This window comes from Vipera berus (genome assembly GCF_964194415.1).
Source record: "Vipera berus genome assembly, chromosome: 3".
NCBI classification, from domain to species: Eukaryota; Metazoa; Chordata; class Lepidosauria; order Squamata; family Viperidae; genus Vipera; species Vipera berus.
The window spans coordinates 2512333-2529911 of record NC_138204.1 but is presented as its reverse complement, the minus strand read 5'-3'; the positions used below and the strand labels follow the sequence as shown (position 1 = coordinate 2529911).

General features: G+C 49.8%; 1 protein-coding gene across 1 annotated transcript in view; it reads left to right on the top strand.

Moving 5' to 3' along the window:
* Window positions 1-17579, top strand: part of TTLL9 (tubulin tyrosine ligase like 9) — a gene marked incomplete at both ends in the record, with an annotated part of 32790 nt that overhangs the window by 11932 nt on the left and 3279 nt on the right. The window contains 6 exon segments of the mRNA XM_081323552.1: window positions 1262-1352; window positions 3691-3731; window positions 5605-5692; window positions 8100-8158; window positions 10528-10724; window positions 13154-13267. Of these exon segments, the coding sequence (XP_081179678.1) occupies window positions 1262-1352; window positions 3691-3731; window positions 5605-5692; window positions 8100-8158; window positions 10528-10724; window positions 13154-13267 (590 nt within the window).

The window sequence follows — 17579 nt, the reverse complement described above, 5'->3', positions numbered from 1 at the left end:
TTTCACATGACCCCTTGGGGACAGCGGGATGGGTGGTTCCGCATCAGCTGGGGCTCCTGCCTCGCCAAAGATCTCCTGGCAACCCCCCATCTTGCAACGGCGGTTGCCTGGGTTCCTCACAGCCATTTCTGGGCTTCTCAGGAGCTTTGATGATCTAGAACAGGCGTCTTCAACCTGGGTAACTTTTAAGACTTGTGGACTTCAACCCCATGCTTGGCTGAAGAATTCTGGGAGTTGAAGTCCACAAGTCTTAACAAGTGGCCACGGTTGAAAAGTTGCCAAGGTTGGGGACCCCTGACCTAGAAGGAGCTGCTCCTTCTTTGATGATCTAGAAGGGTACTTTGCTGCTCCTTTCATGATCTAGAAGGCTCCTCTGGTCGCCTAGAACAGGGGTGTGGAACTATGGCCCTTTTGTGATCCGTGGACTTGAACTCCCAGAATTCCTGAGCCAGCCACAAGTCATATAAGGGCCACGGTTCCCCACCCTGATCTAGATGATCAAAGGAGGAGCAGATCCCTGATCTAGGAGGAGCTGCTCCTCCTGTCATGATCTAGGAGGCTGCTTGGCTGCTCCTTCTTTGATCCATCTAGATCAGGGTATGGAACTATGGTCCTTTTGATGATGTGGGGCCGGCTGAGGAATTCTGGGAGTTGAAGTCCACAAGTCATAAAAGGGCCACAGTTCCCCACCCCTGATCTAGACGATCCAAGGATCAGACTCCTGATCTAGAAGGAGCTGCTCCTTTCGTGATTTAGAAGGCTCCTCTGCTGCTGCTCCTTGGATCAACTAGATCAGGGTGGGGAGCTATGGCCCTTTTATGACGTGGGGCCGGCTCAGGAATTCTGGGAGTTGAAGTCCGCAGGTCATAAAAGGGCCATAGTTTCCCACCCCTGATCTAGGAGGAGACAGCTTTGCTGCTCCTTCTAGATCAGGGGTCTTCAAACGTGGCCCTTTTATGACGTGGGGGTTGGCTGAGGAATTCTGGGAGTTGAAGTCCACAGGTCATAAAAGGGCCAGGTTTGAAGACCCCTGTTCTACATCCTGGCCAGATAAGAGGGCCATCCGCAAGTGGTCACAAAGTCAAAATGGAGGCTGCAACCGTGGGATCCCGCACACGTGGACAAAGGTCAGGTCTTCGATTGCACCATCTTGGCTTTTGACCCCTTTCTCCCCCCCACCCCCCATCCCCCAATATATCCCTGCACTTCTTGCTTTTGTTCTTCTTCCTAAACCCACCAGGACCCCTGCTTTCTTCCCCAGGATGCCGTGCGCCCCGATGATCAGAAAGATGACATTCCGGTGGAGAATTACGTGGCTCAGCGTTATATTGAGAACCCGTACTTAATAGGTGGTAAGTTGCCCGTTCCCACGACCCAGAGGCTGGGAGTCCTCGACTTGTGAACAAAATTGGGACCCACCTTTCCATCGCTAAGTGAGACATTTGCTAGTTGCTGAGTTTTGCCCCATTTTACGACCTGTATTGCCGTGGTCGCTAAGCGAATCAGTGCAGTGAAGTTAGTAGCATGGTTGTTAAGCGAATCTGGCTGACCCCGTGGACCTGGCTTGTTAGCAGGTCGCGAAAGGGGATCACGTGACCCCCAGGACGCTGCAACCGTTGTAAGTATGAACCACTTGCTAAGCGGCCGAATTCTGATCACATGATCAGGGAGACGCTGCAAAGGTTGTCAGTGTGAAAAACGGTTGTTAAGTGGCTTCTTTCAGTGCTGTTGTAACTTTGAGCGGTCACTAAACAAGCTGTTGTAAGTTGAGGACTACCTGTATGAAAGGGGGGGTCACGTCACCCCCGGGATGCCGCGACCATCGTAAGTATGAACCAGTTGCCGAGTGTCCGAATTGTGACCGTGTGACCCTGGGAATGCCACAACGGTTGTCAGAGTGAAAAAGTCCTAAATCACTTTTTTTCCAGTGCCATGGTAACCTTGAACGGTCACTACTGTAAATGAACGGTTGTAAATTGAGGACCATCTGCACATCCAGCTTCCTAGCTAGCCCTGTCCTGAGTTCAAATCTCTTGAACAGCATCTACTGTCAGGAGCAAAGAACCAAGAATGACACTTAAGAGTTACTTCTGAGTAGTTGTGTTGTGTCCCAGCCTACGTCAGTCCTGGTTACGCTCAGAGGGAGAAACCCCTCTTCCAAGAAACAGGCAGGAATCCCAAGAAAAAACCCCTTTTATTCTCACAGACCTGAGTCAACGTCCAAGTCAAACAAACACAGTCCACAGAAACTCCATCCTCAACACAAACGGCAGCCTTCGGCAACCAGCACCTCCCACACCTTCCCTTTTATAATGCAGCCCAGGCGTGGCTTCCTAACGCCTTCTCCTTTGCCTTTGGAGCCACCCCACTGCATCCCTCTGTCCTACTCGCTTCTCTTGCCGGCGCATTTGTGCATCCTGAATATTTCCCAGCTGTGCTTCATCGCTGTCCAACTCAGGCTCCCAGCACATCCGTGTCTCAGCCTGAGCGCGAGTAGAGGGGCCGAGCTCCTCGTCCGACTGTAAGTCTCGGAGCTTCTCAGAGCCTTCCTCTGGCTCTGATGTCACTCCAGGACCCTCCTCTTCCTCCTCCTCTGATTCCTCAGACTTGGCTGCCGGATCCACTGGCTGGCGAGGAATCACAACAAGTTTCTTTCTTGCTGTTCACCTACACACAGAATCTTGCCAGAATGTAGTCTTGCCACCACAACCCAGCACACAGTTTCTGTTGCTAAGCGAGGTTTTGCGGTGTGTGTGTGTGTGTGTGTGTGTGTGTGTGTGTGTGTGTCCTGATCCCCTTTTGCAACCTGCTGACAAGCAGAGTGAGTGGTGGGGAAGCCGGATTCACTTCACAACTGCATTACTAACTTCCCAACTGCAGTGATTCATTTAACGACAATAAAATGGGGCAAAATTCCCTTAACGACTGTTTTCCTGAGCAATGGAGATTTGGGGCTCAACGGGGGTTATAAATGGAGGATTAGCTGTACTTAAAAAAAAAATCTGAGCCCTTTTGCAGGGGTACGCAACCTTGGCTCTTTTATTTTATTTTATTTTATTTATTTTTTTAGATTTATATACCACCCTTTCCCGAAGGACTCAGGGCGGTTTACAGGGTGTTTAAAAGAAAAATCAATACAAAAGTTAAAACAATTAAAAAGATTAAATCAGTCCCTGAGAGAAAAATAAATATGACTCATGGACTTCAACTCCCAGAATTCCTGAGCCAGCATGCGAGAACTATGGCCCCTTCATGGCTTGCGGACTTCAACTCCCAGAATTCCTGAGCCAGCATGGGGGAACTGTGGCCCCCTCATGATTCGTGGACTTTAATTCCCAGAATTCCTGAGCCAGCATGGGGGAACTATGGCCCCCTCATGGCTTGTGGACTTCAACTCCCAGAATTCCTGAGCCAGCATGGCTCAGCTTGGAAACCTCTCCCTTTCCCCTCAGCATGGCTGGCTCAGGAATTCTGGGAGTTGAAGTCCACGAGTCATAAAAGAGCTAAGGTTGCCCACCCCTGGTTAGGGTTAGAATCAGAATAACCGAGTTGGGAGGGGCCTTGAAGGTCATCTAGTCCAACCCACTGCCCAAGCAAGAGACCTTACACCGGGGGTTTGAGACCCCTGGACTGAAGACTTGTCATATCACAACGGAGCGTTTCATGAATTTATTTCTCTCCGGTTCGCAGGTCGGAAATTCGACTTACGGGTCTACGTTTTGGTAACATCGGTGAGTTCCCCCTTCCATTCTCTTCCCAGCCCAGTGGAAAAAGGCTTTTCAACCAAACACAAGGGAAAGGAATTCTGGGAACCCAGGTGGTCCTCGGCTTACGGCCAGAATCGCGCCCAAAATTTCTGCCATTAAGCGAGACATTTGCTAAGTGGCTTTTGCCCCGTTTGGCGACCTTTCTCCCGCCATAGTTCAGTGAATCACTGTGGTCGCTAAGGGAATCCAGCTTCCCCCATTGACTTTGCTTCTTGGACGGTCGCAAGAGGGGATCGCGTGACCTTGGAACCCAGCGACCGTCGTAAGCATGAACCAGTTGCCAAGCGTCTGAAATTTGATCACACAACCATAGTGACCACAAAGGTGGTAGCTATAAAAAAAATGGCCTGGTCCTTTCCGTCACTGCCGTTGTAATTTTGAATGGTCACTAAATGAACCGTTGTAAATTGAGGACTGCCTGTACAGAGAGTCCTCGGCATGCGACCATTAAGGGAGAATGCCCGTTATGGACCTATGTCACCACCGATCTAATTGTACGACTTTCTTCATGGCCGTCGTTAAGCAAAGACAGCCCGTCATAAAGTGAACTCCGCAGTTCTGATGGCTGCCCCCACCCACCCTTGGGGGGGTCACGTGACCGAGTTTGGGGCGCTTAGCAACTAGGCTGCTGTTTCCAGGGTCTTGCATCACGTTAGCGGTATGTGACATTTTTGCCCAAAATTGATGTTTACTTCTGGTTTTCGTTAAAAATGCCTCACAGCGAGTAATGGCTTCGCTTAATGACCGAAGCCTTCACCTAAAGACTATGGTGCTTGCTTTATGACCGTCACATTCAGTTAGTGGCTTGCTGCAAACCAATGGTCGTCAAATCAGGCTGGTCTCGTGACCCGCTTTAAAACCATCACGACGACTTATGACCTTAAGAGGCTCCATTACTGTTGTAAGTTGAGGACTACCTTCACGCTGCCCAGGGAATTCTGGGAGTTGAAGTCCAGCCATCTCAAATCATTGCTGGCTGGGGAATTCTGGGAGTTGAAGTCCACCCATCTTAAAGCGTGCTGGCTGGGAATTCTGGGAGCTGAAGTCCATTCATCCTAATGCATGCTGGCCAGGGAATTCTGGGAGTTGAAGTCCATTCATCCTAAAGCATGCTGGCTGGGGAATTCTGGGAGTTGAAGTCCATTCATCCTAATGCATGCTGGCCGGGGAATTCTGGGAGTTGAAGTCCACCCATCTTAAAGCATGCTGGCTGGGAATTCTGGGAGTTGAAGTCCACCCATCCTCAAGCATGCTGTCTGGGAATTCTGGGAGTTGAAGTCCATTCATCCTCAAGCATGCTGGCCAGGGAATTCTGGGAGTTGAAGTCCATTCATCCTAATGCATGCTGGCCGGGGAATTCTGGGAGTTGAAGTCCACCCATCTTAAAGCATGCTGGCTGGGAATTCTGGGAGTTGAAGTCCATTCATCCTCAAGCATGCTGGCTGGGGAATTCTGGGAGTTGAAGTCCATTCATCCTAATGCATGCTGGCCAGGGAATTCTGGGAGTTGAAGTCCATTCATCCTAATGCATGCTGGCCGGGGAATTCTGGGAGTTGAAGTCCACCCATCTTAAAGCATGCTGGCCGAGGAATTCTGGGAGTTGAAGTCCATTCATCCTAAAGCATGCTGGCCAGGGAATTCTGGGAGTTGAAGTCCATTCATCCTAATGCATGCTGGCCGGGGAATTCTGGGAGTTGAAGTCCATTCATCCTAAAGCATGCTGGCCGGGGAATTCTGGGAGTTGAAGTCCACCTATCTTAAAGTGGCCCAGGTTGAAAAACCCAGGCTCGAGTTCTGGGACGATCCTGCCTCTCATCACCAACTTCTCTTTCCGCAGTATCTCCCTCTCAAAGCGTGGCTGTACCGAGACGGTTTTGCTCGCTTCTCCAACACGCGCTTCACCCTGAACACCCTGGACGATCAGTGTATCCTGAGGCCCGCTTCCAGAGAGACCGGGGGGGGGCTACTGGGGTGGGGGAGGCAGGGACGATATACGGGGTGGGTGGGGTCCCAACTGAATTGCAGGAAGTGCCTCTTGCTGGCTGGAAAACCCAGCAGAATCCATTTAACAAACTGCAGTGATTCGCTTAACGACGGTGGCAAGAAAGGTCGCACAACGAAGCCAAACTCGTTTAACCGCTGTCTCGCTTAGCCGCAGACGTTTGGGGTCCAATTGTGGTTGTAAGCCTATAAAGCTGGCCCCGAAAGCTGAATAAAACCTTATGGGTTTGGGTTCAAACACAGAGAAGGCCTGGCAATTGCCTCTCCCTGGCAATTGCCCCAAGGCCTGCTGGGAGAGGCTAGCCCACCCATGTTCAAGGGCCCTGGGTGGGCGAAGGGGGTCTTCCCTCTTAAGAAGCAGTGTTGCCAAGGAAGTCATAAGCAGACAGGTAGATACCACGCTTCCTGGATCCTGGATTATTATTTGGCTGGGAAATTCTGGGAGTTTTAATAATAATAAAGATGAAAAGGAACCTTGGAGGTCATCTAGTCCAACCCCCTGCTCAGGCAGGAAACCCTATACCATTTCAGACAAATGGCTGGCCAGTCTCTTCTTAAAAACCTCCAGTGTTGGAGCATTTGCACCTTCTGGAGGCAGGTTGTTCCACTGGTTGATTGTCCTCACTGTTAGGAAATTCCTCCTTAGTTCCAGGTTGCTTCTCTCCTTGATGAGTTTCCCTCCGTTGCTTCTTGTCCTACTTTCAGGTGCTTTGGAGAGTAGCTTGACTCCCTCTTCTTTGGGGCAGCCCCTGAGATACTGGAAGACTGCTATCATGTCCCCCCTCGTCCTTCTCTTCATTAAACTACACATACCCAATTCCAGCAACCGTTCTTCATATTTCTTTTAGCCTCCAGTCCCTTAATCATCTTTGTTGCTGTTCTCTGCACTCTTTCTAGAGTCTCAATGTCTTTTTTACATCGTGGTGACCAAAACCGGATGTAGTATTCCAAGAGTGGCCTTACCAAGGCCTTGTAAAGTGGTATTAACACTTCGTGTGATCTTGATTCTATCCCTCTGTTGATGCAGCCTAGCACTGTGTTGGCTTTAAGTTGAAGCCCATTCAACCGCAAGCATGCTGACTGGGGAATTCTGGGAGTTGAAGTCCACACATTTTAAAGAGGCCAAAGTTGGGAACCACTGATTTAATACACAGCAGGGGCATTTGCTAGGAAGGATTTAAAAAAAAAGAAAGGACAATAATAGAAAAACATCCCAGAGTTCTCTAACCAACCCCAGTAGGCAACCTTGAGAAATAATACCTTAGGCAGGGGTGGGGAACCATGGCCCTTTGATGACTGGTGGACTTCAACTCCCAGAATGCCTGAGCCAGCCAGTCCACCAGTCCTACGGTTCCCCCACCCCTGACTTAGAGATCAAAAGAGATTTGCAATAGGGGCGAATATCTCTAGCTCTGGTGTAGGATGAGAGGAAAGTTTCGTTCTCCGAGCTTCTGGGTTGGTTTCAGAGCATTTTGTTACCAGGCTAGGTAACATCTTCAGTGGCGTTTGGGGCAGGGGTCCTCAACCTTTTGGGCCCCAGAGACCGTTACGTGGAGAGAGGTTTTCCCATGGACCGGAGCGTGCGTGGTTTTGTGTGCTGCCTGCATCCTGCGGATAGGGCTTTGCTTGCTTGTGCGGACTGGTTGCTGGCATGCCGTGGCCCAGTACCGGTCCACGGACCGGGGGTTGGGGACCCCTGGTTTAGGGGATGTCGGCATCAAGGGCTTCAGGGGTGGGTGTGTTTAATGAGGGTCTTGTGATGGGTCTGGCAGTTCCATCAACAGACACGCTGACCTACAACCTCTCAGAATCCTCAACCATCCCGGACAATCCCCCACCTCTCATCAGTTCACCTCCCAAGAACCTTGAGCTGATGTAACCACCTCATCGCAAGACCCATCGCAAGCCTCTCGCTGACGACTCACACCTGACCCATCAGCAGACCCTCCACCCGCCCACACCTGAAGCCCTGACGAACAGAAGAACACCCCCTTAAACTCCGCTGGAGATGCTACCTAGTAACGGGTAACGAAACGCTTCGGAAACCGACCCACAAGCTCGGAGGAGAAACCTTCCCCTTTGTTAAAAGAGGCGTACAACTCCTTGAGGTGGTGTGTGACTGTATGTCTCCTTCAGTCCCCTGTCAATGCAAAGAGACAGATCCGCAGGGATGCTGAAGGAGGCAGCAGGAAAGCCGACGATGGTGAAGCGGGCTGCTATTGTGGGAATCGCTTTTTCAGTGCCACTGTAACTCTGAGCGATGGAAAGTCGAGGAGCACTTGCAGTTTTCTGTCCAATTTGCACGATCCTTAGCTCCAACCCCGATGCCAGATATTCACCTGACCAACGTAGCTGTGCAGAAGACGGCCCCCGACTACGATCCCGAGAAAGTAAGCCTTTTTTTTTTAAAGTTTCCTTTATACTGTCGAAAGAAAAGTCTTCATCGTGGTTGAGTCCAAGCTGGGAATAAACAACATGGCGACTGCTTTAGAAAGAAGGTTGCAGTTTGTTGAAGAGGAGAGCCAGACAGGAAGATGGCTCTGGAAGAAAAAAAAAGGGTCGAGCACATGTAGGGAGTGGGTTTTTATACCCTCTGGAGCCTTTTGTTTGGAGTTGTTTCCTGTTCCTGTTTGAGGCTTTGTATTTCCTGTGTCATGTATTCTGACCTGTGACCCTTTGGCATCTGTGGGTTAATCCTATTATGTCCTGTCTTAAGAGTTTGGGTGAGGTATGTAGATTTTAGGTGTCTTTGTCTTCTTAAGCTTCTAGCTGGGGGCCTCCAACCTTCCTGAATGGATTATCACATCTGCATTTCTACAGAGCTGGTTTCCGCTTGGGGGAGGGAGACTTGGGGCTATTAAGAAAAAAACTGGGGATGCTTTTCTGCCTCTTTAAGATCCTTTGAGGAAATATAATATTCTGCCTTTTTAATATTTCCTTCTCTGGGGTGGGGGGCTGACTTCCCACAATACCTTTTGATTCCTCACCTTATAAGGCCATAGATTAGTTCTGTGAGCAGTTGGCAAGAATCCCGTTTTTAAAATTAAGCAGAAAATAAGAGCAGAGCTCCAAGGCAGCTATTTGTTATTTTGATCCACCAACCCCCTCCCCCCAGTACTTCTTCTCTTCCTCTCCCTTGCAACCCCCCCTCCTCCCTTCTAGCACTGATGATGTTCCCTAGTTGGGTCATGAAACATCTGCAAGAAAATCACCCAGCTCACAGAGCACCAAGGACCCCACAGTCTTTTTCCTCCTCCTCCTCCTCCTCCTCCTCCTCCTCCTCCTCCTCCTCCTCCTCCTTCCTTCCTTCCTTCCTTCCTTCCTTCCAGCACTGATGATGTTCCCTAGTTGGGTCATGAAATGTCTGCAAGAAAACCGCCCAGCTCAGAGAACCACCTAGGAATCCACAGTCCTCCTCCTCCTCCTCCTCCTCCTCCTCCTCCTCCTCCTCCTCCTCTCCACACACCCCATTCCCTTCTAGCCCTGATGATGATGATCCCTAGTGTTGTGACTCAGGGCCAGCCTGTGGGCCCGGCAGCCGGCTCGGATGTATCGGATGACTCAGATGAGGGGGAGGAGGGAGACGAACCGGCTGATGATGGCTTGGAGGCTTTGCAGAGCCCTCAGCCGGGGACCTCCTCTCAGCTGCGTGAGCCCGATAGTGCGGAGGATGATGACCCACAGCTGGCCCTGTTCAAGGACGCCCGACGCAGGAGGCAGTCGAGCAGGAACAAACAAAGAAAGGCTGTGGGACTCCTCGGGAGGAGGCACAGAGAGACCACGCCCTGAGCTCTCAATAAAAGGAGTGTTTGGGGAGGGGCTGGTTGCTGAAAGCAACCCTTCTGCTTGAGGATTCAAGTTCCTGTGTTTTTGTTTCTTGTTTTGTTAATTGACTATTAAATCTTGGCAAACGCTTTTCAGCCTTGGACGCTCTCCAGTCTCTTCTGTTGGAATAGGGGTTTGCCTTACTACAAGGCCGGAAGAGGGCTGGTTCAGAACACCTAGTTTGGTCATGAAGTGTCTGCAACAAAACCATCAGAGATCACCAAGAACCATACAGCCCTCCTCCTCTCCCTCCTCCTCCTCCTCCTCCTCCTCCTCCTCCTCCTCCCCCCTGCAAACCCCACTCCCTTCTAGCCTTGATGATGTCCCCTTGTTGGGTCATAAGATGTCTGCAAGAAAACCACCAAGCCCACAGAGCACCAAGGACCCCACAGTCTTTTTCCTCCTCCTCCTCCTCCTCCTCCTCCTCCTCCTCCTCCTCCTCCTCCTTCCTTCCAGCACTGATGATGTTCCCTAGTTGGGCCATGAAACGTCTGCAAGAAAAGCACCAAGCTCAGAGAGTCCCAAGGACCCCATAGTCTTCCTCCTCCTCCTCCTCCTCCTCCTCCTCCTCCTCCTCCTCCTCCTCCTCCTCCTCCTCCTCCTCCTCCTCCTCCCAAACCTGACTCCCTTCTAGACCTGATGATGTCACCTAGTTGGGTCATGAAATGTCTGCACGAAAACCACCAAGCTCAGAGAGCACCGAGGAGCCCACGAATTGACCGGTAAAGTGTGAAATAAATCCCCAACTCGGTGGACGGGGTGATTGGCAGACACAGCAGCAATGTTACGACGCCAAAGAAAGAGAAGCAACTTGGGTGTGGGTGGGTGGGTGTCCCGTTTCTGGAGATGAACCTCAGGCCTGGTCTTCCCTCCGGTGCTTCTTGGCCCGAGGTGAAGGCCGTCCTCCATGTCTGTTGGCCTTCTTTCCTGGCAGGGCTGCAAATGGATGATCCAGCAATTCCGCGTCTACCTGACGGCCAAGCACGGGGCCGAAGCTGTGGAGATGCTCTTCTCCGAGATGGACAACATCTTCATCAAGAGCCTCCAGAGCGTCCAGAAAGTCATCATCAGCGACAAGCACTGCTTTGAGCTCTACGGTTACGACATCCTGATCGACCAGAACCTCAAGCCGTAAGGAGGAGGGGAGCAGGAGGGGTGGACTTCAGATAGCCTCTCCTGACCTTTGGCCTTTGGGGGGGGGCAGGTGGACTTCAACTCCCAGAGTGCCCCAGCCAGGCAGCAATGTGAGAACTGACTTGCTTAGCGAGGGAAAGTCTGATCCCCATTGGCGTCGTAAGCCGAGGACTATTTCTAATTTGGCTCAACGTGGCTGAGGGGGGAGGGGTGCTTGGTGCTCTCTGATCTTCGCGGCTTTTCTCGCGGACGTTTCGTGACCCAGCTAGCGAACGTCATCAGGGCTAGAAGGGAGGGCAGCTTCAAGCATGGATGATGAAGTTCCCTAGAATGTCTGGAAGGAGACCACCAAGCCCCAAGAGCACCAAGGACCCCACAGTCCCGTTCCTCCTCTTCCTCCCCTTCAATTTTAGCCCTGCTGATGTTCCCTAGTTGGGTCATAAAATGTCTACAAGAAAACAATCAAGCTGAGAGAGCACCAAGGATCCCATAGTCGTCGTCGTCGTCCTCCTCCTCCTCCTCCTCCTCCCTTCTAGCACTGATGATATTCGCTAGTTGGGTCATAAAATGCCTGCAAGAAAACAAGTTTAGAGACCTCCAAGGACCCCTCAGTCCTCCCCCTCCTCCATCTCCCTTCTAGCACTGATGATGATCCCTACTTGGATCATGAAACGTCTACGAGAAAACATCCAAGCTCAGAGACGTCCAAGGACCCCAGAGACCTTCCTGCTCCTCCTCCTCCTCCACTCTGCAAACCCTCCTCCCTTCTAGCCCTGATGATGTTACCTAGTTGGGTCATAAAACATCTGCAAGAAAACCACCAAGCTCACAGAGCACCAAGGACCCCACAGTCTTTTTCCTCCTCCTCCTCCTCCTCCTCCTCCTCCTCCTCCTCCTCCTCCTCCTCCTCCTCCTCCTCCTCCTCCTTCCTTCCAGCACTGATGATGTTCCCTAGTTGGGGCCATGAAACGTCTGCAAGAAAAGCACCAAGCTCAGAGAGCACCAAGGACCCCATAGTCTTCCTACTCCTCCTCCTCCTCCTCCTCCTCCCAAACCTGACTCCCTTCTAGACCTGATGATGTCACCTAGTTGGGTCATGAAATGTCTGCACGAAAACCACCAAGCTCAGAGAGCACCAAGGACCCCACAGTCCTCCTTCTCTTCCTCCTCCTCCTCCTCCTCCTCCTCCTCCTCCTCCTCCTCTTCTCCTATCTTCAAACCCCCCCCCCTCCCTTCTAGCACTGATGATGTTCCCTAGTTGGGTCATGAAATGTCTGCACGAAAACCACCAAGCTCAGAGAGCACCAAGGACCCCACAGTCGTCCTTCTCTTCTTCCTCCTCCTCCTCCTCCTCCTCCTCCTCCTCCTCTTCTCCTATCTTCAACCCCCCCTCCCTTCTAGCACTGATGATGTTCCCTAGTTGGGTCATGAAATGTCTGCAAAAAAACAACCAAGCTCAGAGAGCACCAGGGACCCCACAGTCCTCCTCCTCCTCCTCCTCCTCCTCCTTTCCACAATGTCTTCTAGCACTGATGATGTTCCCTAGTTGGGCCATGAAACATCTGCAAGAAAACCACCAAGCTCACAGAGCACCAAGGACCCCACAGTCTTTTTCCTCCTCCTCCTCCTCCTCCTCCTCCTCCTCCTCCTCCTCCTCCTCCTCCTCCTCCTCCTTCCTTCCAGCACTGATGATGTTCCCTAGTTGGGGCCATGAAACGTCTGCAAGAAAAGCACCAAGCTCAGAGAGTCCGAAGGACCCCATAGTCTTCCTACTCCTCCTCCTCCTCCCAAACCTGACTCCCTTCTAGACCTGATGATGTCACCTAGTTGGGTCATGAAATGTCTGCACGAAAACCACCAAGCTCAGAGAGCACCAAGGACCCCACAGTCCTCCTTCTCTTCCTCCTCCTCCTCCTCCTCCTCCTCCTCCTCCTCCTCCTCCTCTTCTCCTATCTTCAAACCCCCCCCTTCCCTTCTAGCACTGATGATGTTCCCTAGTTGGGTCATGAAATGTCTGCACGAAAACCACCAAGCTCAGAGAGCACCAAGGACCCCACAGTCGTCCTTCTCTTCTTCTTCCTCCTCCTCCTCCTCCTCCTCCTCCTCCTCCTCCTCCTCTTCTCCTATCTTCAACCCCCCCTCCCTTCTAGCACTGATGATGTTCCCTAGTTGGGTCATGAAATGTCTGCAAAAAAACAACCAAGCTCAGAGAGCACCAGGGACCCCACAGTTGTCGTTGTTGTCCTCCTCCTTCTCCCTTCTAGCACTGATGATGCTCCGTAGTTGGGTCACGAAACATCAGACACAAAAGGACCCCACAATTCCAAACAATTGGACACTAGAACAATCCTCCAACTTCCCGTCCAAGCTTCGCCTGCGACGAATCCTCCTCTGCCTCTGACCTTCTTTGTGCTGTCCCTGCCCAGGTGGCTCTTAGAGGTCAATGCCTCGCCTTCTCTGACCGCTAGCAGCCAGGAAGACCACGACCTCAAGACACGCCTCTTGGAAGACACACTGAACATTGTGGACATGGAAGGCCGGTGAGTAGAGCACGAAGGCAGCGTGGCAGCGTTTCAACCCAGTTTGTCCACGCCTGACATCAGGAGACACCAAGAAAGCTTTCAGATGACAGGACCAACTTCATGGCTGCCCTGTTGTTCCTTGCATTAAACCAAGATCTGACTATACATGATCAGTCAGGCTGGCCATCTTCAACCTGGTCCTTTCCAGGTGGGCAAAGGGGGCCAGGTTGTTCACCAAAGGGCACCAGAGGGCAGTACGAGAAACAATGGTTGGAAACTGACCAAAGAGAGAAGCAACCTGGAATTAAGAAGAAACTTCCTGAGGATGAGGACAATCAACCAGTGGAACAGCCTGCCACCAGAAATCGTGGGCCTTTTTATTTAGTTGATAACAATAAGAATTGTACTAGCCCAATGTGAGATAACAGATATTAATGGAAAAGGAGAGGAAATATTTGATGTTGTAACATGAGATTTTTATTTTATTTTATTTTATTTTTAATCCCATTTATATCCCGCCCTTCTCCGAAGACTCAGGGCGGCTTACAATCTAAGAAGCACAAACCAATGTGCTTAGCAATAGCCTTCATTCTATGTATATGCCTGCTTATTAGGGCTTTGCCCCCCCCCCCCAAGCGGCATTATTACAAAGTCAGCTTAATTGCCCCCAACAATCTGGGTCCTCATTTTACCTACCTGGGAAGGATGGAAGGCTGAGTCAACCTTGAGATTTATACTAAAGATTTATGTAAACTACTGAACTATGGATTAACCCAGTCAACACATTGCTTTTTAAATATTCAGCTGTAAAATGAGAAAAATCAATAAAATGTTATATTTAAAAAATCGTGGGTGCTCCATCACTGGAGATTTTTAAGAAGAGACTGGACATTCACCTGTCAGAGACGGTATAGGTTCTCCTGCTTGAGCAGGGGGCTGGACTAGAGGACCTCCAAGGTCCCTTCCAGCTTTATTCTATTCTAAACCCATGGTCATGCTATCTGGGGATGATGACGTTGGCCAACCCAACATACTGATGGAGGTTGAATTTGAGAGAAGGGAAGAATGTGGTCCTTTGAACATTTAGCACAAGGAATGTCTTCATTTAGAATTTTTTTAACGGATTCCCAGGGGGTTCGCACAGACACACACACACACACACTTTTTTTTTTGCTCTAGCCTTGATGTTAAATCTGCTTCTGCTCTAAAGCTACTCCCACCAAAGGACCTGCTCCATTAAAGGAAGACATTAGTCTACTATATGATGGGCTGTTATTCAGATAAGCCAGGATGTTCAGGCCGTTAAGGGTTTTCTTTTGTTGTTGTTGTTGGGTGTGCAAATCCCCCAAAACGTGGGATTCAGTCTGGAAATAGGAAAACCCCTTGGCGTCAATGCTGCTGAAGTTTAAGAAAGCCAGAAACAGGAGAAATTAAATCAAACTAACTGGGTCATCAGCTGCATCCTATATGCTCCATTTAACAGAATAACAGAGCGGGAAGGGATCCCAGAGGCCTTCTAGTCCAGCCCTCTGCTGAAGCAGGAGATTCCAGAAAAAAAACGGCTGTCCAGTCTTTTCTTAAAAACCTCCAGTGATAGGAGCACCCATTATTTCTGGAAGCAGGTTGTTCCACTGAATAACAGAATAACAAAAGTTGGAAGGGACCTTGGAGGTCTTCTAGTCCAACCCCTTCCTTGAGGCAGGAGTCCCTGTACCATTCCAGACAAATGGCTGTCCAGTCTCTTCTTAAAAGCCTCCAGTGTTGGAGCATTCACCACTTCTGGAGGCAGGTCGTTCCACTGGTTAATTGTCCTCACTGTTATAAAGTTTCTTCTTAGTTCCGGGTTGCTTCTCTCCTTGATCGGTTTCCATCCGTTGCTTCTTCTCCTGCCTTCAGGGGCTTTGGAGAATACGTTGACCCCCCCACACACACTTCTTTGTGGCTGCCCTTCAAATATTGCAACACGGCTCTCATGTCACCACTGGTCCTTCTTTTCTTTAGACTAGCCAAACCCCAATCCTGCAACCGTTCTTCTCTTAAGACTAGATCGTTCTCTCTTTCCCTCATTCCCTCCCTCCCTCCCTCTACTATCTTCCATCTGTCTGTCTGTCTCTATCATCTGTCTATCATCTATCTAGAGAGATAATTATCTTATCTAGCTCCACCTTTCCATCCATCCATCCCTATCATCTATCTATATCCATCCATCCATCTTATATGTATCTATCTATCTATCTATCTATCTATCTATCTATCTATCTATCTATCCATCCATCCATCATCTATCCATCCATCTATTATCTATCTATCTATCTATCTATCTATCTATCTATCTATCTATCTATCTATCTATCTATCTATCCATCCATCTATCATCATCTATCTATCTATCTATCTATCTATCTATCTATCATCTATCTATCTATCTATCTATCTATCTATCTATCTATCTATCTATCTATCTATCTATCTATCTATCTATCTCCACCTTTCCATCCATCCATCCCTATCATCTATCTATATCCATCCATCCATCTTATATCTATCTATCTATCTATCTATCTATCATCTATCTATCTATCTATCTATCTATCTATCTATCTATCTATCTATCTATCTATCTATCTATCTATCTATCTATCTCTATCCATCCATCCATCCATCTATCATCTATCTATCTATCTATCTATCTATCTATCTATCTATCTATCTATCCATCCATCTATCATCTATCTATCTATCTATCTATCTATCTATCTATCTATCTATCTATCTATCTATCTATCCATCCATCTATCATCTATCTCCACCTTTCCATCCATCCATCCCTATCATCTATCTATATCCATCCATCCATCCATCCATCTTATATCTATCATCTATCTATCTATCTATCTATCTATCTATCATCTATGTGTCCATCCAAATTTATCGTATCTATTGTATCTGTCCATCCATCCATCCATCCATCCATCCATCCATATAAATCTATCTGTCCTTTCTTCCTGTCTGTCTGTCTGTCTGTCTGTGTCTGTCTGTCTATCTATCTATCTATCTATCTATCTATCTATCTATCTATCTATCTATCTCCACCTTTCCATCCATCCATCCCTATCATCTATCTATATTCATCCATCCATTCACCCATCCATCTTATCTATTTATCTCCACCTTTCCATCCATCCATCCATCCATCCATCCATCCATGTCTGTCTGTCTGTCTGTCTGTCTGTCTGTCTGTCTGTCTATCTATCTATCTATCTATCTATCTATCTATCTATCTATCTATCTATCTATCTATCTACCTACCTACCTACCTACCTACCTACCTACCTACCTACCTATCTCTTCTTTGTGGCAGCCCCTCCAATATTGGAATTCTGCTACCCGGTCACCCATAGTCCTTCTTTTCATTAGACTAGGCCACGGGTCGGCAACCCGCGGCTCCGGATCCGCATGTGGCTCTTTGAGCCGTCTCCTGCGGCTCCCAGCCGCCCGGTGCGCGCGCACCTCTTCGAACGGGCAGTGGTGCGCGCGCACCTCTCCAAATGGAGAGTGGCACCGCCCGTTTGGACAGGTGCGCGCGTACCTCCGCACGAACGGGCCGCGGCGTCGTTCTTTGAGGAAGCTGTCGCGGCCCGTCTGCAAAGCTGCCGAAAGCGGCAGCTTTGCAGATGGGCCACGGCAGCTTCCTGAAAGAGCGACGCCGCGGCCCGTTCCGAGAGGTGCGCGCGCACCTCCCCGAATGGGCGGAGCTGCGCGCGCACCTCCCCAAACCTTTGGAGAGGTGCACGCGTACCTCCGCGCGAACGGGCCGTGGCGTCGCTCTTTGAGGAAGCTGCCGCGGCCCGTCTGCAAAGCTGCCGAAAGCGGCAGCTTTGCAGACGGGCCGTCGCCGTCGGGCAACCGGGAACCGGTTCCATCTCACTTTTAAAAAAAATGGCAACCGCGTGCGTCCGCGCATGCGCAAAAAACTGTTTTGCGCATGCGCAAAACGTTTTTTGCGCATGCGCGTGCATGGACACACGCACGCGGCTCCCAGTTTTTTTAATTTGTGATGGAACCGGTTCCCGGTGGCTCTTTTCCTTTTTTAGGTTGCCGACCCCTGGACTAGACATACTCATTTCCTGCAACCGTTCCTTGTATGTTTTAGCCTCCAGTCCCCTTATCATCTTTGTGACTCTTCTCTGCACTCTTTACAGAGTCTCAACATCTTTTTTATATCACTCTATATTCTATTCGAAACATGGAAGATGGATCGCTGCACAGACTCCCTTGCTCCAGAATGAAAGGAAGACTAACAGAGTTGGGAGGGACCTTGGAGGTCTTC